Below are 21,747 nucleotides of genomic sequence, written 5' to 3'. Positions count from 1 at the left end.
GTGCAGTGGAGGATGGCCCAGGTCCTTGGGCCCTGCACCCCATGGGAGACCAGGAGAAGCACCTGGCTCCTGCCATTGGATCAGCGCGGTGCGCCGGCTATAGTGCGCCAGCCGTGGCTGCCATTGGAGGGTGAACCAACGGCAAAGGAAGACCTTTCTCTCTGTCTCTATTTCTCACTGTCCACTCTGCCTGTCAAAAAATAAAATAAAAAATAAAATTTTAGCATAAATCATGAACCATAAAGTATTTGGTTCTGCAAACATCACAGGAACCCTAAAACCTGGGTGACAAATTTTTCCTTAAATACCTCAATCATAGCAATTAAACTGATTTGTATGTGTTTATATTCCTTATTGACATATAAAGAAGCTAACTGTAAAAGTTCTATATTTTATGTATACAGATGGAGAGCTAAGCCTGTAAGTGATAATAAAAATGGTCTTACAAAGATGATGTATTAACTTGTAAGTAGCACTTCTGGTCAATCTTTATTTGGAGGTCCTTCAAAAAGGCCAGTCCTTACTAAAGATAAGGAATTGGGAGCAAATGACTGCTAAGTATTTGTCTTCGAGCTCAGGCCCTGAAAAGCTTGGCTTCATGTTGCAAACTTGGACTTGAAGATCATCATGTCACTTACTGTTTGCAGCATGGAAATCTGGCCTGGCTATATTACGTCTATTCTGCAATACGAAAACAGCCTTACCCTCTGTGCTGATGTGAGTCACAAACTGATCCGAATGGAGACTGCTTACGATATAATAGCAAGGATCTATGAAAACAACCAATATGGAGATTGGAAGAAGAGCGTGGAGGAAGAACTAATTGGATCAATTGTAATCACAAAGTAAGTCCGATTTTCAAAAAGCAACCACTTTGACCTTCCCACAACAGATGGGCCTGTGGTTTTCTAACAGTTAAATGCTGACGTTTGGGAGTAAAAAGAGTATGAACACAGCACGATCACTGGACACGTTCCTCGCCTGGTCATGCAACTTGGCAGAGTATGTACAGATGATGTTGTCCTTACAGTGCCTGATGCTATCCTTAGAACCCCTTTGCTCTGAACCCTTGCTTGCACATAACGGAATTCCTTTCCTTTTTCTGCTTGTTGTACATATCTAGTTGTTTTGTGATCCATCAGCAACTTTCCATTTAAAGGCAGTTTTATTTTGAACTTCCCTTCTACCTTAAAGATATTAACTCAATATGAGAATTAACATTAAGAACAAGTGACTTAGTAGGAATAATCTTAAAAGAGCAAAGTTGGAGAACTTATATTGCCCAACTTCAAAACTTGTGACAATTCCATAATTATTAAACAGGGTGCTGCGGGCATTAAGCTACCTTTAAGCTACCTTTAGATCTATGGGATATAGTTAAGGACCCACAGTTAACCCTCACACCCAACAGTCTTTTGACAAGGGTATCAAGACAGTTCTAATAGGGGGAAGAAGAATCATTTCAAGATATTGCTAGGACAACTGAATATCCACGTTCCCCTTCTTCACACACAATACACAGTGGTAACTCAAATTTAACTCAAGAATGAACTCAAAATAGACCTAAGTGTAAGAGCTAAAAGTATAATTTTCTTAGGGGGAAAAATAGGAGTAAATATTTTATACAGACTTTTAAAAATTATTTATTTGAAGGAGAGAGATAGCTTCCATCCACTAGTTCACTCTCCAGGAGCTGAAGCCAAGAGCCAGGAGCTTCTTCCAGGTCTCCCACAGGAGTGCAGGAGCACTTGGGTCACCTTCCACTGCCTTCCTGGGCACATTAGCAGGGAACTGGATCAAAAGTGGAGTAGCCAGAACTCAAACCGGTGCCCATATGGGATGCCAACGCTGTAGAGACTTAACACACTGTGCCAAAATGCCATCCCCAGGAATAAATCTTCTTAACTTTAGGCAAAACCTTCTTAGATGGGACATAAAAAGTATAAACAATAACAAAATAAAAAGATAAATGGGACTTTTATGTATTAAACTTTTGTTCAAAGTACAATGTTGAAGGAAATAAACATAGCTGACAAATAGGTGGTTTACAACTGTCTTCTGTCACAGGTTACATCTAAAATACATGACACATGTACAATGCAACAAATAACCTGATTTTTGTTTTTAAGCTCTTAAGACACATACAAATTATACTTATCTATGGGGTTCCAGGTGATGTTTTGCTATGGGTTAGCAAGTGTTGAACATTTTTTGATGGTGAAAATGTTGAAAATTTGAGTTTTTAAGACAACTCAGTTCTTAAAATGGGAAAAGCAAAGGAATAGACAATCTCCAAAGAAAATGTACTAATGACAAATAAAAAACTACTGAACATCATTAGGCCACCCCCAAGGAAGAGGCAAGTAACAACTACAATGAGATGTCCCCTTAGACTCACTAGGACAGCTAAAGCAAACATTTGCTAACAAGTATCAGTGTGGATGTGGAAAAATCAGAGCCAACCTACTTATACTGCTGATGGAAGTAAAAAATAACATAGTTGCTTCAAAGAACATAGCATGACCAAGTGATCCAGAAGTTCCACACTAGTTTTATACCCAAGGGAAATGAAAACATTTGTCCACCAAAATTAGGATATGGGTACTCTTAATGTTATTAAGTATAACAATGGTATACCTATCAACTAGCAAGTGAATATATAAAATTTAGTATATCCACACAACAGAATATTACTTGGAAATAAAAAGGAATGAAATACTGACACACAGTACAGCATGGAAGAACTTTGAAAATACTATGCTAAGTGGAAGAAGCCAGTTGGGAAAGATCACATGGTGTGTAGCTCAATTTATATGAAGTACAAGAGTAAACAAATGTATGGAGACAGAATTGTGGCTGCCTGAGGGCTGGACAATTAGGGCAGAAATAGGGAGCGACTGCTTATGGCAATATTTCTGCTTTGGGTGATGCAAGCGTTCTAAAACTTATATTTGTGCAACTTTGTATATACTGAAACTCAGTGGATTGTTCAGATAAATCAGTGAGTTATATGGTACATGATTTCTGTCTTACTAAATCTGATGTATCTTGCAGTTACCTGTAGTGTTTTCAATGTCTTATTTTCTACATGGTTCCATACAATGATTAAGTCTGGAATAATGCCATGTGTTACAATTATTCCACAGATACAACAACAGAACCTACAGAATTGATGACATTAATTGGCATAAATATCCTAAAAATACATTTAAGAGAGCAGATGGCAGTGTAGTCACCTTTGTAGATTACTACATGGAGGTATGAAATTTTTTCTTACATATAAACTGTAAAATTTTTCATGTCATTTTTCTTTAAGGATTTATTTGCTTGAGAGGCAGAGTTACAGAGAAAGGTTTTCCATCCACAGATTCACTCCCCAAATGGCTGCAAAAGCCAGAGCAGGACCAATTCAAAGCCAGGAGCTTCTTCTGGATCCCCCACATGGGTGCAGGGACCCAAGAACTTGGGCTATCTTCCGATGCTTTCTCAGGCATGTTAGCAAGGAGCTGGATTGGAAGTGGAGCAGCCAGGACTCAATGGCACCCATATGGGATGATGGTGTCACAGGCAGGTGCTTAACCTAATACCCCACAGCGCCAGCCCCTTTCATGTCATTTATTTAGGTTTCTCTGAAGTTGAATTTGAATAGTTGAATAGGGGTGTGTGTGTGTGTGTGTGTCTGTGTGTCTGTGTTCTGTGTGGACATATAACACACATAATGAGGAACAAAAGTAGAGCTAAATCCCCAAAAGGGAAATAATGCTATTGTCTGTGTATTTAAATGTTATATATAGGGTAATGTCACATAAATAGCATAGCCTCTTCTGTCTATTCTGTCAGTCTTGGAAGTGTTTATACTAGTTTTAAATATATAGAGTGCTTAGGTAGAAATTAATGTTAGCGGTCACAAAACACACCGAACGCCGGAATAAGGTAAAGGGTTTATTGGGGAACACCCAACAGACCGGAGTGAAGGGGCAGCGAAGGGAAAGAGAAAGAGTATAAGAGAGAAACAGAGAGGAGAGGAGCTAGCAAGAAGAGAAGAGAGAGAAGAGGGTGAGAGGAGGAGAGTAGCCAAGAGAGCAGAGAGAAGCCAAGAGAGGAAGAACCAAGAGGGCAGGAGAGGAGGCTAGAGAGAGGAACCAAGAGAGCGCAGGGGAGAAGGGCCAAGAGAGCATGTGTTCAGGAACAGCCCTTTTAAAACTTTGCCTGAGGGCGGGCAGGGAAGCAGGAGCAGCAAAACCCATTAGGATGGGGGTGGAGCTTGACCACAGAGGTTGGGCCATGTGGCCACCTGGCTAAAACTGTGCCAGTTTCCTAACACTTCAGATATGAAAATATTATCTAGAAGTCTTAACTCGTAGAGCTTGGGCCTCAAAGAATAAAAATGCACAATACAATCTAAAATGATAACAATTATGTGTTAATATCCAAATCTCCAAATTCGTGGACACTTCAGTCTTAATACGAGGGCTGATAAAGAAGCAAGTGCACTTTGTTTGTCAGGTCATAGTGAGGATTGTCCAGGTGAGGATTACTAAAGAAAAATCAAAGCAAGATTTTCTACAAAAAGAAAAGATATGTATGGTGTAGGAGATGGAAGAAGATGGAATAAGCAAGATTTATTAGAGTCGGTGAACTCCAGCCAGAGTGGCATGGGGGGGGGGGGGCGTTCCTAGAAAGGCAAAACCCAACGTGCTGGTGGTAGTGAGGTTTCTAAGTACAATCGTGGTGAAGAAACTGTCAGTATAAGGTGGGGACAAACCCAACAAAAGACCTGATTTACAATCCTGTATCCTGTCTGGCTTGCTCACAATAAAAGAAAAAAGCCATCCAGAAGGGTGGGTTCGGTAACTTGTTTTCACAATAAACTGTGAGCCCAGGAGGAAGAAGTCACATTCCTTTGCTATTCTCATGGCAAATTTGGAAATTCCTTAGGAAGGAGTGTAGACATTTTGATCTTGTTAAAGATAACCTTTTGGGGGGAAGCAAGTACTCTATACCCCAAATTTCACTGGAACCATCCTGACTGCCTATTAACCTATCTGACTCCTCAAATGCCCCTCTCAAGAAGTATGGACCCTAACATCTGTTATGGGGGATTGAGCGATGATCTCTATGGTTGCTTGATGTTGAAAAGGGGCATTGTTGGGAAGGGCAGTCAAGACGGGGCTCCAGCAGGAAATGGCTTCTTCCCACTTTGAGAAGCCACCTCCTTCTGAGAAGACCTTTAAAGGTTACTGAAAACTCTAACCTGCCTCTGTATCCTGGCAGAAAATCATCTAATAGAGTGAGAAATTAGTAACACAGAATGCAAAGAGATTCTATTGGGTTAATGGCAGGAGCAATAATCCCAAAATGAGAAGAGGCTAAAATTCAGCTCAATTAGGAGACTATAAATCCTTCCTCTGGAGAAGTCCTCTACCCTGTATTATTGAGAGGGCTAATAAAGAGCGTGCCTCCAGGGAGGCAGATCGATGGCAGGTGCAAGATGAGGGAGCTCCTGTCTGAAGTCTCCTATTTCTCAGTATGAAGCAAGGCTGACTTGGTGGGAGGAGGGCAGGAGCATAAAGGATATTTGAGAGGAGAAAGTGTAAGATAGTGGGTTTGTGGGGCTGGCGCCATGGCACATAGGTTAATCCTCTGCCTGTGGTGCCAGCATCCCATATGGGCACCGGTTCTAGTCCCAGTTGCTCCTCTTCCAGTCCAGCTCTCTGCTGTGGCCCAGGAAGGCAGTGGAGGATGGCCCAAGTGCTTGGGCTCCTGCACCCCCATGGAAGACCAGGAGGAGGCACCTGGCTCCTGGCTTTGGATCAGTGCAGCTCCAGCCACTGCAGCCATTTGGGGAGTGAACCAACGGAAGGAAGACCTTTCTCTCTCTCTCTCTCTCTCTCTCTCTCTCTCTCACTGTATGTAACTCTGTCAAATAAATTTTTAAAAAATCTTAAATAGTGGGTTATTTTGAATGGGAGAGGAAACATACCAGAGAATTTTAATACTCATTTTAAATTATGGTAAAGACTAACCATGGAACTGGTTAGGAGGATTTAGTGGTCGGTTTCAGGCATGAAACACACAGTTGGGTTTACCAGGGTTAGAGATCTGTCAACATAGTTTGAAGGCATAGAGTAGATAGGAATTAATGATATTTTGGACAAGTGATTGTGGCTTGCCTTGAAATACAAGCTTGGGATGCAAACAAGGTAAGGACCACCACCTCCTAAATTTATGTGTGCTGATTCTTATATCTGGGATGATATTTGTGTGTTCCATAAATTCTGTCTCAAGGATTATTGAATCAGTAGAGCTATTGTGGATATCCAAACAATTCCCAACCCTCAGCACACACATACAGACTCCAACCTATCAACCATCCCAGACATCCTTGAGATCAATTAATATTACTTTGTTATATAATTGCTTTTTCATCACGGATATCCCAATTTGTAGCCACATGTTGGGGTGGTTATTTTATTGCTCCTCTCCCCAATAGATAATGAGTTTCAAGAGGGATAGAACAGCATTGTTTTTGTTCTTTGTAATATCTCTCATGCCTCAAGCCATGCCTGGTGCTTATTAGTTGTTCACATATAGGGTGTAATAGCTCATTTGTGCATGTTAGCAACCCAGAGCAGTGGAGTTGGGAAGAATTTGGCATAATGAGGCAAACTGTTTTCCTGGTGTGTGTTCACAGGTAAGGGTCTTGGGTGTAAAAAAAAAAAAGAAAAAGAAAATGGTCTCTGCAAATACACTTGAATAAAATGAATATTCTGCTGTAAGACTTGAAATAATTATTCAGAGCTGCTCTAGTGGGAATTCAGTCTAATAAGAAGCAACAGTTCACATGTTGGGTTGTCATGAGATCTAGAAAAGTCGCTGAACTCATGCCATGGGTCATGAGAAGTTTGAACCTGGACTTCAAAAGAAGTCTAATGATCAAATAGAAACAACAGAATTGATTTTTTTTTTTTCCTCTTGGAAGTTGATGTTGTAAGGGGCTTTATAGGGTATTGTGTGAAGACTGTAAAAATGAGAAGTATGATTTACAGAGACCCCTAAAGGAAGAACAGCACAACCCAAGGCTTTGACAGACAGGGTGTAGGAGTGGTGGTGAGTCCTGGGCAATGTTGCTGTGATTCTACCACATAGAGAAATATCTTTCCAAGCTCTTACCATGAGAAGGCTGAAAGATGGGGATATGGGGTTAAGTCCCAGATACCTCTTCAGTAACTACAGACCACCTTAAGGGAAAATACACATAATCTGAAACAATATAACACTAACTGAACATAGTAGCCTAGCTCAAGGTAACAGAACCATGGACAATGGATCGGAAGTTCTCTGATGTTTAAAAGGCAACATGATGCCAGAATTCATGTGACCAAGTTACCACTGGCTGGACCATTTAACTAACAGCATAGAAGGATCTATAAAGAGTCACCACTTCATGTTGGAGAAGAAAAGGCACTGAGTTGCTCAAGAATTACACTGTAAGTGTAGAAATTTCTCTCCATGATGTCTTTGAAAATGACTTTTCCTACTAGAAACAAACACTAAGATGAGGGGAGACAATATAGGAGGGATATTGGGGAGAGACCTGTAATGGCAATATTAAAAAGAGGTCTTGGCCATCCTCCATTATGGAAGGGGATCCTGTCAAAAGTTTTCAATAAGGTGTCCAGCGTTGTTAAGCCACCACCTGCTATGCTGACATCCTATAGGAGCACCAGTTTGCATCCTGGCAGTTCTAGCTCCCTGGAAAAGCAGAAGATGGCCCAATTCCTTGAGGCCTCTGTCATCCACCTGGGAGACCTGGATAGAATCCTAGGCTCCTGGCTTGGCCCTGAAGCAGCCCTGGCTGTTGCAACCATTTGGGGAGTAAACCATCAGACAGAAAATGGATCATCTCTCTCTGCCTTTCACATAAATGAAAACCTTAAAGTCTTTCAATATGATTCAAGAATTTTAAAGGCGAGAATGGTAAGAACTACTTTGAGAGTCTCTCACTCCTACATATACAAAAGTTTTTGTTATTGTTAAGTAACACAATGGCTCCAGTGCAATGTTTCGTGGAAGTCCTGCTCTTTGATCATGCATGCTTATAAGAAAAAAAATGAAGATCTCTCTGGGACATCAGAATTAAAAGTATTTATAATGCATTCTTAGGCTAGGGGAGACAATACCATCAGCATGCCTCAGGGCCTCCATATGAGCCAGCATGGGTGCTTTTGTCCCTATTTATGTGACATTACTATGGTTTTGCTGACAGTCTTGGTGGTCTTCCTTCTCTTGGGCAGCGTTACAGAGAATGTATCACTGACTTAAATCAGCCACTGCTGAGCAGCCAAGGAAAATGGAAAAAGGGCCAGCAAGATATACCACGTGACCCTATACTGCTGGTCCCTGAGCTGTGCTACCTCACAGGTATTGCTAATTTATGTGGTCTCTCTAGAAGACAACTTCTCTTGAAATTCAGATGTAATTATGATGGAGAAGAATGAGCTATGTAAAGAACTCTGTATGACCCACAGTTGTATTCCCTGGGTTGATGATGGTCAACTAGATACCATAGTTCAGTCTTCTCTAATACAGACTTATTATTGGCGCAGCTGTATCTTTTGGGATTTTTTTAAAGGTCTAACAGATCCAATGCGTAAAAACTCGAGAATCATGAGGGACTTGGCCTCATATACACGTTTGGATCCACAAAGAAGACAGGAAAAACTGAGAAAATTCATGAATGCTGTACAAAAGTGAGTGCTGATTTTTTTTTTAGTTTATCTCTATGTGTATAATATTGAACACAGTGAGACCCTTGTATGTCCTATGGTACCTCAGATTCTTCCATCAGAAAATGACAGTTGCAGGGACTGGTATTTGGCTCAGAAGTTCAGATGCTACTTGGGGTGCCTGCATCCTATATCAGAGTGCCTGCATTCAAGTTTTGGCTCCATTCCCAATCCCAGCTTCCTTCTAACGCACACCCTAGGAAGCAGCAGGTGATGGTTCAAGCACTTGGGTCCCTGTTACCCCATGGGAGGCCTGGATGGATTTCTTGGCTCCTAGCTATGGCATGGCCCAGCCCCAGGTCCAGTAGGCATTTGGGAAGTGAACTAGTAGATGAGAGCGATGTCCCTCTGTGTTTCTGCCTATCTCTACCTTTCAAGAATTAAAAGAAAAAAATCTGAGAATAAAATAGGATTTTGGGAAGAGTAACTCTAATTTTTTGGTCACTGTGATGTTATGAGGCCAAGGGAGGGCTGGGGGAGACTGAGACAAAGGGCTGTGAGTTGCCTGTACACACATGAGAGTCAAGACAAGATAATTTCAGAGATCCAGGGAGCTTCTCGACAGTGTCTCAATAATGATTGAGGACAAAGCAATCCTGAACTTTGGGTTAGAGGAAAATTAAGTGCCCTATGTTCAACAAATGAATAACTGGCGTTTGCCTATTTTCTTTGGTTTGATCCTGTTGGAAATATTTTCCTTTCCAGTGATAAGACTGTACAAAATGAGCTTCAACTCTGGGATCTGCAGTTTGACAGCAACTTCTTGACATTCAAAGGAAGAGTTATGAATGAAGTCAAAGTCCACCAGCCCAGAGGATGGGTAAGACCGTGTCAACATTGTCATGTCCTGGCGGGGTCAAAGAAAGCATAACACCAAAACCACCTCTCAGCAGATTACGACTTTATTCTGTATGAGAGAAGAAGCAAGCATTCAGTGAAAATGTACATGAAGGGCTCTGGATTGTGTCTTTATCTAGTTAATATCACAGACATTTCTTCCTGGTATTAGGAGTCGATTTGGAAGATGGACCTTCCAAAGAGATATCTCAGAATCAAAATAATCCAGAGGAACCAAGGTTGAAAGAAAAACTTGAGACAAAGCAAATCTTAGAGTTCATTTGGGGGTCGGCACGGTGGCATATTGGATAAAGCCGCTGCCCATAGCACCAGCATCCTATGTGGGCACTGGTTCAATCCTGGCTGTTCCACTTCCAATCAACCTCCCTACTAATATGCCTGAGAAAGCAGCAGAAGATGGCCCAAGTCCTTGGGCCTCTGCACCCATGTGGGAGACAGGGAAGAAGCTCCTGGATCCTGGCTTCAGACAGGTCCAGCTCTGGCCATTGCAGCCATTTGGGGAGTGAACCAGCAGATGGAAGATCCCCTTCTTGGTCTCTACCTGCCTCTCTCTCTCTCTCTCTCTCTCTCTCTCTTTCTGTCTGTCTCTCTCTCTAACTCCGCCTCTCAAATAAAATAAAAATAAATATTTTTTAAAAAGTTTAAAAATCAAAGAGTTCATTTGAGCAAACAATGAGTCATGAATCAGGCAGCCCCCAGGAGCAGAAGAGGTCCAGAGGCAATGCGGTAGCAGTAAGTGCAGCAGACATTTGTAAGATGATGCAAGAGCAAGACAAAATCTGGTGGGTGAAGAGACCCTACCTGGAAGTTAGTTGGTGTTTCTTGCTGGAAAAATGTCTAGTTTCACTTTATTGTTTACATTAGGCCTTTTTTTTTTATTTAAAAAAGTTTATTTGAAAGGCAGAATTACAGAGATAGATCTTCAATCCACTGATCCACTACCCAAATGGCCACAAAGGCCAGGACAGGACCAGGTGGAAATCTGGAGTCTGCAGCCCCATTTGGCTCTCCCACATGGTGGCAGGGGCCCAAGCGTTGGACCATCTTCTGTTTTCCCAGGCACATTAGTAGGGAGCTGGATCGGAAGCAGAACATCCAGGACTCAAACTGAGGCTCCAGTACCTACTCGGTCAGTGCCTTCATTGAGTTTTAAGAACCTAAAGGTCTAGACCCATCCCAGTTCCATAAATTCTACATTTTTTTATTGTCTAAGAGGCAAAGAAACAGAACTCCTATCCACTGGTTCACTCCCCAAATGCCTACAACAGCTAGGGCTGGGCCAGGCTAAAGCCAGGGTCTGGGAACTCCATGTAAATATCCTATGGGTGGCAAGGAACCAACTACTTGAGCATCACCACTGCCTCTCAAGATGTGAATTAGCAAATAAGGAGTCTGGGACAGAGCCAGGACTCGCTCGGGCATCCCAGCTGGCGTCTTAACTGCTAGGCCAAATGCCCACCCCTCAACTAAAAATTTTTTATAACCTATAATAGAATTCCAGTCTCATATATATTCTATGAGATATATATATATAAATCTCCACATATAAATGAGATGATATATATCTCCATACATATATATGAACAAAAATATGCAATTCAGCTATTACTTAAAATTGTACTATTTCAATAGGAAATAGTGCAAATTTACAATAAAGAGGACCTTGGATAATGTTGACCTTTAAAGGATAACATTTTGACTGCATCTTGTAATTCTTTGCCAGTTTGAAGCCATAAGAAACCAAGCAGAGTGGATGAGAGCAACAAGAACCCGGATGCTTAGTGTGGAAACAGTGAATCAGTGGACACTAATGTATTCGACAAGATGCAGTGAAGCAGCTGATAAGTTACTAAGTATTCTAAATAAAATTGCACCTGACATGGGCATGACCATAAGAGAACCAAACAAGTAAGTACAGCAGAAATTAACTCCAACTTGAGAATCAATCAACAATAAGGAAATGGAGGAATGGAAATACTCAGTTTTAGGTATTGGTTATTGTCTTTATCAAGACCCTGAAAATGTGTAATCAAGGCAGGCTTCTGTGACACATGCTTTGTGGCTATCAGGCTACCTATGGAAGCAGGCATCAGAGTTAGCAACTTGACAGGATGTCAAGAACTGGTTCCCAATCACATTTCTGGTATTCAGATTTCCTTTTTGTTTTTTAATTTTATTTATTTATTCATTTATTTTTGACAGGCAGAGTGGACAGTGAGAGAGAGAGAGAGAGAGAGAGAGAGAGAAAGGTCTTCCTTTTCCATTGGTTCACCCCCCAATTGCTGCTGCAGCTGGTGCACCACGCTGACCCGAAGCCAGGAGCCAGGTGCTTCTCCTGGTCTCCCATGGGGTGCAGGGCCCAAGGATCTGGGCCATCCTCCACTGCACTCCTGGGCCACAGCAGAGAGCTGGCCTGGAAGAGGAGCAACCGGGACAGAATCTGGCGCCCTGACTGGGACTAGAACCCTGGATGCCGGCGCCGCAGGCGGAGGATTAGCCTAGTGAGCCGCCAGGCTGGCCTCAGATTTCCTTTAAAAGAGATTTCTTTTACTTTGAAAAGTTTTAGGTTCAAAGCAATAGTAATAAAAATGCAAAGATATTTCCCATATACTCCCTTCACACCCATGCATGACCTCCAGGTTCATTGCAGATCAGATGAACTCATTTACAACTGATGAATCTGCACTGACGTTATCACCTGAGGTCCACGGTCAACACTGGGGTCCACTATTGCTGTTGTCCATCCTTCAGATTGGGATGCATACACACGGCGTGTTTCCCATCCTTATGGCACCTCACAGCACATTGTCACTGCTCCAGAAATCTGTGTTTGAGCTCACCAGTCCTTCCCACCACCACCAGTCCAACCCACAGTTTTGCCTTTTCAGGAACCTCATGCAGTTGGAATCATACAGTATGTAGCCTTTCCAGAGTGGCAGTGTTCACTTACTAATGTGCATTTCAGGTTGCTCCATGACTCTTCATGGCTTGAGAGCTCACTTCTATTTAGCACTAAAAAAAAGTCCATCTGGATAGTCTACAGTTCATTTATCCTTTCACTTCATTTTTTTTTTTAAAGATTTATTTATTTGAAAGTCAGAATTACACACAGAGAGGAGAGGCAGAGAGAGAGAGGTCTTTCATCCGACGGTTCACTCCCCAATTGGCCACAACAGCTGGAGCTGCACCAATCCGAAGCCAGGAGCCAGGAGCTTCTTCTAGGTCTCCCACATAGGTGCAGGGGCCCAAGGACTTGGGCCATCTTCTACTGCTATACCAGGCCACAGCAGAGAGCTAGATGGGAAGAGGAACTGCTGGGACTAGAACTGGCGTCCATATGGGATTTCAGGCCAGGGCGTTATCCCACTGTGCCACAGCGCTGCCCCCCCCCCCTTTTTTTTTTGCCAGGCAGAATTAGACAGCCAGAGAGAAAGGTCTTCCTTTCGTTGATTCACTCCCCAAATGGCCGGTACGGCCGGCACTGTGCTGATCCGAAGCCAGGAGCCGGGTACTTCCTCCCGGTCTCCCATGCAAGTGCAGGAACCATCCTCCACTTGGGCCATCCTCCACTGCCCTCCTGGGCCACAGCAAATAGCTGGACTGGAAGAGGAGCAACCGGGACTAGAACCCAGGGTGCCGGCGCCACAGGCGGAGGATTAGCAAAGTGAGCCATGGTGCCGGCCTTCACTTTATTTTTAAAAAAGATTTATTTATTTGAGAGAATTAGAGGAGAGAGAAAGAGGTCTTCCATCTGCTAGTTCACTCCCCCAAATGGCTGCAGCAGTCAGAGCTGTGCTGATCCAAAGCCAGGAGCCAGGAACTTCTTCCAGGTCCCCGTGCAGGTGCAGAGGCCCAAGCGCTTGGGAGATCTTCCCAAGCCATTAGCAGGTAGCCAGGTGGGAAATGAAGCAACCAGGACTCAAACCAGCACCCATATGGGATGTCAGCATCACAAGCAGAGGCTTAACTTACTGCACTACAGCTCCAGCCCCAAATCCATTCATTTTCTGAAGGATATCTTGGCTGCTTCAATTTTGGCAGTTATGAATAAAGGAGCTTTAAGTATCTGTGCATAGATTTTTCTGTAGATGCAAGTTTTCATTTCATTTGTATAAATAGCAAGGAATGTGATTGCTGAATTACATGGTTAAGAGTATATTAAGGGACCAGAGCTTTGGCATAGTGGGTAAAGCTGCCGCCTGCATTGCCGGCATCCCATATGGGCGCCAGTTCAAGTTCCAGCTGTTGCACTTCCGATCCAGCTCTCTGCTATGGCCTGGGAAAGCAGTGGAAGATGGCCCAAGTCCTTGGCCCCCTGCATCTGCACGGGAGACCCAGAAGAAGCTCCTGGCTTTGGATTGGCGGAACTCCAGCTGTTGCAGCCATCTGGGTAATGAACCAACGGATGGAAGACCTCCCTCTCTGCTTCTGCCTCTCTGTAAGTCTGACTTTCACATAAATAAACATAAACAAATCTTTTTAAAAATTTTAAGTTTTGTAAGAAATATCCCCAAACTCTCTTCCAAAATAGCTGTAGAGTTTTACGTTCCCACCTGCACCAAATGAGCGTTCCTATTGCCCCACATCCACGCCTGCAGTTGGTGTTGTCTGTGTTCTGCAATTTGGCCAATCTAATAGGGATGCCATAGTAATTTGTTTTAATTTACATTTTCCTAATATGATGTAGAGTATCTTTTATTGTGCTCTTTTAAAAAAATAACTTTTTCAATTAAAATAAAATTTAAAAATAGAGACAAAGACATCTTCCATCTGCTGATTCACTCTGCAAATGGCCACAGCAGACAGGGGTGGGCCAGGCCAAAATCAGGAACCTGAAACTCCATCTGGGCCTCCAAGGTGAGTGACAGGAAACCAAGTACTTGAGCCATCACCTACTGTCTCCCAGCACTGTATTAGCAGGAAGTTGGATCAGAAGCAGAGTAGGCGGGACTCAAACCAGGCACTTCAGCAGGGGATATGGGCATCCAAGCAGCATAAGCTGCCACACCAGATGCTGGCCCCGTCTTTTTGTGTACTTGCCTGCAAATGTACAAGAGTACTCTAGAACGATTGTGCATATGAGGTATATTCAAAAAGTTTGTGGAAATGTATATTATGAAAACTAATGTTTTCACAACAAAATAAACTTTCTTTAAAATCCCACTTTTCCATGAATTTTTGAAGTACCCTTATGAATCTTTGTGAGGTGTTTGGTAGGGTCTTTGGATCATTTTTATATTGGGTTGTTTTCTTCTTGTTGAGTTTTAAGAATCCTTTGTATATGTTGGGTAATGGTTCTTTATCCAGTGCGTCATCTTCAAATATTTTCTTCAGTTCTGTTACTTGTAGTCTTATCCTCTTGACAGTGTCCTTCACAGAGCAGAATTCTTTAATTTTAAGGAAATTCAGCTTATACATTACTTCAAAATCATACCCTTCACAGTGTTACCAAAAATCTTCACCATACCCAAGATCACCCAGGTTTTCTTCTATGCTGCCTTTTAAGAGTTGTATAGACTTGGCTAATCCTCCACCTGCAGTGCCGGCACCCCAGGTTCTAGTCCCGATTGAGGCACAGGATTCTGTCCCAGTTCTGTCCTCTTCCAGTCCAACTCTCTGCTGTGGCCCGGGAAAGCACTGGAGGATGGCCCAAGTGCTTGGGCCCTGCACCCTCATGGGAGACCAGGAGGAAGCACCTGGCTCCTGGCTTCCGATTGGTGCAGCGCGCCAGCTGTAGTGGCTATTTCAGGGGTGAACCAACAGAAGGAAGGCCTTTCTCTCTGTCTCTCTCTCACTGTCTAACTCTACCTGTCCAAAAAAAAAAAAAGTTGTATAGATTTGCATTTCATATTGCAGCCTTTTGAATTACATTTTGTGAAGGGTATAAGGTCCACAACTTATGCAATTTTTGTGAATACGAATGTCCAGTTATTCTAGGATCATTTGTTGCAAGACTGTCTTTACTCCATTGGATTGCTTTTGTTCTTCTGTCAAGGACCAGTTGACTATTTATGTGGATCTATTTCTAGATTCTCTATTCTGCTTCACCAATCTATTTGTTCCTTCACCAGCACTGATAACTGTAGTTCACTAGTAAATCTTGAGGCTAGCTAATCCAGTCTTCCACCTTTCTTCTCTTTCAGTATTGTGTTGGTCACTCTGTCTTTTGATTCTTTGTAATTTTTAAATTTGTTATTTTAAAGATTTATTTGAAAGGCAGAGTTACATAGAGGCAGAGAGAGTGAGAGAGAAATCTTCCATCCACTGGCTCAGTCCCCAGATGACCACAACAGCTGGAGCTGGGCCAATCCAAAGCCAGGAGCCAGGAGCTTCTTGCAATCTCCCATGTGGGTACAGGGGCCCAAGGACTTAGACCATCTTCAACTGCTTTCCCAGGCCATAGCAGAGAGCTGGATTGGAAGTGGAGCACCCAGGACTTGAATAGGCACCCATATGGGATGCCGGCACTGCAGGCAGCTGTTTTACCTGCTATGCCACAGCACCTGACCCTTAAATTCATTTTTATTTAAAGACAGAGACAGATCTTTCATCCCCTGGCTTATTCCCCAAATGCCCACGATAGTTGGAGTTGGGCCAGGCCAAAATCAGGAGCCCAGAATTCAATCCAGGGCTTCCTTATGGGTAACAGAGACCTAAGTACTTGAGCCATTACCCACTGCCCTCCAGAATGCACATTAACAGGAAGCTGGAACTAGAAGCAGATATGAACTTTAATCTAGGCACTCTGATACAGGATGCAGGCGTCTCTAGTGGTGTCTTAACCACCATGCCACATACCCATCCCTTTAAAAATCTTAGAATTAGTTTAACATTTACGAAACAATGTACAACTCACAAAACAATTGAATCTGTAGATTATGTTAGTAAGGACTTGGATCTTGTAGGTATTGAGTGTCTGTCTGTGAACATGGAATACCTCTTCATTTCTTTGGTTCTTTGACTTCTTTCCTACACATTTTGTTAGACTTATATTTACACTAAAGTACTAGATTTATAAAGAAACACTTCATTTAGGAGGGAGGTACTAATGTAAATTAGTAGTTTCAATTCCATACTTTTTCACTGTTTGGGAAAGCAATACATTTTCATATGTTTATGTTAAAACTTGCAACCTCACTTATTCCAGTTTTTTGTTTATTACTTCAGATTTTCTACATAAATAATCATGTCATCTGTAAACAAAGAATTTTATTCTTTCCTAATCTAATTCTTTCATTTTCTTGTACAGCAACATTAATAAGGACTTTTAGTACCATAAAGAGTAGTGGCGGGGAGCCAGCACCGTGGCTCACCTGGCTAATCCTCTGCCTGCAGCACCAGCATCCCATATGGGCACCAGGTTCCAGTCCCAGTTGTTCCTCTTCCAGTCCAGCTCTCTGCTGTGGCCCAGGAAGGCAGTGGAGGATGGCTCGAGTCCATGGGCCCCTCCCCAGGAGGAGGCACCTGCCTCATGGATTCAGATCAGCGTGGCTCTGGCCGTTGCGGCCATTTGGGGAGTGAACCAATGGAAGGAAGACCTTTCTCTCTGTCACTCTCGCTCTCTCTCACTGTCTGTAACCCTACCTGTCAAATAAATAAAATCATGAAAAAAAAAAGTATTGATGGGATATCTTACATTATGTTGTTGTTAGTGGGAAATCTAAGTTTTTCACTCTTAAGTATGATGTGAACTGTAGATTTCTTGTAGATATTCTGGTTTTGAGGTAAGGAAGTTCTCTACTAGCTTCCTGAGAGTATTTTTTGGTCATAAGTAAGTGTTGGATTTTTGTCAAATGATTTTTCTGCATCTATTGATATGATAATAGGGTTTATGGGTTTTTTTGTTTTTTTTTTTAACCTATTTGATGTATGGATTACACACTTAGTATAAATCCCACTTGGATGGTGAACATAGATTTTTTTTTCCTGATATTTCTTTTTATCCTTTTAATGTCAATGGGATATGTAGTGATGACTCCTCTTTTTTTTTTTTTTTTGACAGGCAGAGTGGACAGAGAGAGAGAGAGAAAGGTCTTCCTTTCCCGTTGGTTCACCCTCCAATGGCCGCCGTGGTAGCGCGCTGCGGCCGGCGCACCGCGCTGATCCGATGGCAGGAGCCAGGTGCTTCTCCTGGTCTCCCATGGGGTGCAGAGCCCAAGCACTTGGGCCATCCTCCACTGCACTCCCTGGCCACAGCAGAGAGCTGGCCTGGAAGAGGGGCAACCGGGACAGGATCGGTGCCCCGACCGGGACTAGAACCCGGTGTGCCAGCGCCGCAAGGCGGAGGATTAGCCTAGTGAGCCGCGGCGCCGGCCTCCTCTCTTTTCTAATGAGCAATTTGTGTATGTTTTTCTTAGCTTGGCTAGTTTTCAATTGCTCTTTTCAAACAACTATTTCAATTTGTTCAATTTTTTCTCATTGATTGACTTTGCGTTCTTAATTTCATTGACTTCTGTTCTACTTTCTTTTCTTTGTGCCTTGGAATTCATTTGTTCTTCTGGTTTCCTAAGGTGGAAACTTAGATTGTTGATTTTGAGATCTTTCTTCTTTTTTTAACATGTATTCAATACTATACACCCTCCAAAACACTGCTGTATCCCACAAATTTTCCTAAGTTGTATTTTAATTTTTATTTAAAATATTTTTTAATATTCTCTGGAAGCTTCCTCTTTGACTCCTGTATAATTTCCAATACTCCTGTATTGGTTAATTTATTGTAGGAGTTTTCAGTTATCTTTCTGTTACTCATTTCTTGTTTAATTCCTTAATATCCCAGGAGGGGCAGTACACGACTTTGATGGTTTTGAACTTGTTCAGGTGTATTTTATGACCCAGAATGTGGACTGTCTTGCTGAGTGTTCCGTGTGAACTTGAGACTATGTGCTCTTCTGTTGTTGGGTGAGGTCATCTACTGATGTTGACCATGTCCAGTTGGTGGCATGTTGAATTCAGCTTTGTCTTTACTGGCTTTCTGCCTGCTGAATCTGTCAATCTCTGATAGAAGGCTAAGAGGCCGGCGTCGCAGCTCACTAGGCTAATCCTCTGCCTGTGGTGATGGCACCCTGGGTTCTAGTCCCAGTTGGGGCACCGGTTCTGTCCCGGTTGCTCCTCTTCCAGTCCAGCTCTCTGCTGTGGCCTGGGAGTGCAGTGGAGGATGGCCCAGGTCCTTGGGCCCTGCACCCGCATGGGAGACCAGGAGGAAACACCTGGCTCCTTCCTGGCTTCGTGCCGGCCATGGTGGCCATTTGGGGGGTGAACCTGCCTGTCAAAAAAAAAAAAAAAAAAAAAGGTAGAAGGCTGTTTAAGTACTCAAGTATGATAATGTATTCATCTAGGTCTCCTTTCAATTCTATTGGGTTTTTGCCTTATGTAGTGTGGTGCTCTGTTGGTAGGTCCATATACATGAAGGACTTTTGAGTCTTCCTAGAGGATCAACTCCTTTAGTACTATGTAATACCCTTCTGGTAATTCTGCTTGTTTTAGAGTCTGCTTTGCCTGAAATTAATATAGCTTATCTTGCTTTCTTTGAGTAGTATTAACATGATAATTTTTCCCTCCATTTATTTTGAATCTATGTATGCCTTTGTATTTTACAGGATTTTTTTTTTTTTGGCCAGGCAGAGTGGACAGTGAGAGAGAGACAAAGAGAAAGGTCTTCCTTTTTGCCATTGGTTCACCCTCCAATGGCCACTGCACTGTGGCCAGTGCGTTGTGCTGATCCGAAGCCAGGAGCCAGGTGCTTCTCCTGGTCTCCCTGCGGGTGTAGGGCCCAAAGACTTGGGCCATCCTCCACTGCACTCCCAGGCCATAGCAGAGAGCTGGCCTGGAAGAGGGGCAACCAGGACAGAATCCGGTGCCCCTAGCAGGACTAGAACCCGGTGTGCCAGCGCCGCAAGGCAGAGGATTAGCCTGTTAAGCCACTGCGCCGGCCTAGATCTGAGTTTCTAACCTGCATTATTTTCTTTCTCTCTAAAGACAGAATGACAGAGAGGTAGAGATAGCAAGAGATCTTCTAATTACTGTTTCATCCCTCAAATGTGTGTCAAGTACTTGGACCATCATCTGCTGCTTTCCCAGGCCATTAGCAGGGAGCTGGATTGAGAGAGGAGCAGCCAGGACTTGAACCGGTGCTCATAGGGGATGCCAGTGTATCAGGTGATTGCTTAACCCCATGGGCCACACACCAGACCCCAAAGAAGTTGTTGTAACACTTCTTACAAGACAAGGTTCTGGCATCAAGTTCCCTCAATTTTTATTTGTTTGAGAAAGTCCTTAATTCGCCTTTACTTTTGAAGGATAACTTTTGAGAGTACAGGATTTTAGGTCAATGGGGTTTTGTTTTTCCTCAAATTGAAAACATTTGATGTCACTCTCACTTGCCTGGTGTCCGAGGAGAAGTTGGACATTACTCTTACCCTTGTTACTCTAAAGGGGAGATGTTTTAATCCTCTGTCATCTTCTGGGATTTTCCCCATGTTTGGGTTTTCTGTAGTTTGAATATGCTGTGTTTACGAGTAGCTCCCTAGGCACTCATCCTGTTAGGCTGTGATTTGGTGTCTGATGTTAATTTAAGGGAATTCTCAGTCATGATTGTTTCAAATAATTCTCCTGTTCCTTTCTCATCTCCTGTTGCTATTTCCACAACGTCCGTGTTACACCTGTTATAGTCCCATAGTCTCCATGGTTCGGTTTATTTTCAGTCTTTATTCTCCTTGATACTCAGATACTTCTCAAGAGATCCTTAAGCTCAGATTTGTTCTTAAACCATCAAATGCATTCTTCATTCTATTACAATATTTTTGATTTTTATTATTTTTTTTATTTTTCAAGATCTCTGTTTCTCTGCTTGTTTTGTTCTTGCTGTCTGATTTATCTTACTTCATTAAACTAAATTTGACCCAAAGCTACCTCAGCACTTGAATCCCTGTGGAGTAGACTGCAACCTAACTTGCTGTGGAAACACATCCAAAGATGAACTTGGCCATATGGTTTCATTACGAGCAGTTGAACTTCAGTCGGTCACAGACTGCCGACTGGTCAGTGTTCAAATGAACCGTTACCCATCGTGCTGTTTCTGTGCCTCATGTCCACGTTCCATCCATAAATGTCACCTGCCTCCATTGCAAAGCAAAGTTTTCTGAACCTCTTCTGTTGCCAGTTGTTTTCCTGATGTGCGAGCCACTCTCTGCCCCAGTAAATTCTGTTAAACGTGCTTTAAGTTTTTCTTTTAAAAATCCATAGCAGCCCGAGCCGATTCATCAGCGCTGTGCTAAGTGTCTCGTTGGATCATTCCTACATCCCTACCATGTCTGGTTAGGGTGATTTTTGCCTTTGGTGTGCCTTTTGAGTCTTTTCTTGATGGCCATATATGATGTATTGGGCATAAGGATCTGTTGTAACAGGTTTTTAGCCATGTGGGGGCAAGCTGTTGAGAAAAGGGGGTGTTGCGGGGCTCTGTTGTGAGGTCTTATTCTCCTGATGAGTGTATACCTCTGGACTGTGAATTTCACAAGTGTTTTTTAAGTTTTTTCTCTCCCTGGGGCACGACATGAGGGCTAAACTGGAGCGCAGCTGGGTACTTCCTGTCTCCCTGGTGGAAGGCTAGAGTCGACTGGAGCCACTTTCCCTTCCTTCTGGTGATGCCCAGAAGGTTAGGCTTTGTGTCTTGGTTCTCCTCAGGGCAGGCTTTGTTGGCAAGCACAGTGCTCTAGGTTCTCTTCCTCCCCCTGCTGGAAGCACTGGAGAATTAACCTGACACTACCTGTGAGAGAACCCAACGGAACTCCTGAGGGTGGCCCTGCCCGCACCCCAGGACTGTCGGTTGTCTACACTGAGCCTCCATAGAGTCTTCAATTACCATTTTGACTTTGTTTTTAAATATCCAACCCTGTTCCTCTGGGAGATTTTGGATTTGGTTGGGTTTGCCTGTCTGTACTTCATTCTTGAGGGCAGCAGTTGCCCTGCGTCCCCGCCTCTTTCAGGGAGCCTACAGGAACGGTTGTTTTGCAGTTTTTAGACTTCTGTCTTGTTAGGACAGAGAGGTTGACTGCTGTGTTCCTGGAAAGGGAATCAGAAATCAGAAGTATGTTTATTGTCTTAA

The 21,747-nt window shown here is 43.0% G+C and overlaps 1 protein-coding gene across 1 annotated transcript in view; it reads left to right on the top strand.

Annotated features, from left to right (window-relative positions):
• PIWIL3 (piwi like RNA-mediated gene silencing 3) overlaps positions 1 to 21,747 on the top strand; it is a 52,698-nt gene that overhangs the window by 15,006 nt on the left and 15,945 nt on the right. Inside the window, exons 7-12 of the mRNA XM_062182314.1 lie at positions 648 to 845; positions 3,147 to 3,258; positions 8,298 to 8,424; positions 8,636 to 8,753; positions 9,495 to 9,609; positions 12,468 to 12,547. Of these exons, the coding sequence (XP_062038298.1) occupies positions 648 to 845; positions 3,147 to 3,258; positions 8,298 to 8,424; positions 8,636 to 8,753; positions 9,495 to 9,609; positions 12,468 to 12,547 (750 nt within the window). The remainder of the gene's footprint in view (positions 1 to 647; positions 846 to 3,146; positions 3,259 to 8,297; positions 8,425 to 8,635; positions 8,754 to 9,494; positions 9,610 to 12,467; positions 12,548 to 21,747) is intronic.

Source organism: Lepus europaeus, chromosome 23 (genome assembly GCF_033115175.1).
Source record: "Lepus europaeus isolate LE1 chromosome 23, mLepTim1.pri, whole genome shotgun sequence".
Taxonomy (NCBI): Eukaryota; Metazoa; Chordata; class Mammalia; order Lagomorpha; family Leporidae; genus Lepus; species Lepus europaeus.
The sequence above is the reverse complement of the archived record's forward strand: the minus strand, read 5'-3'. Positions and strand labels throughout refer to the sequence as shown.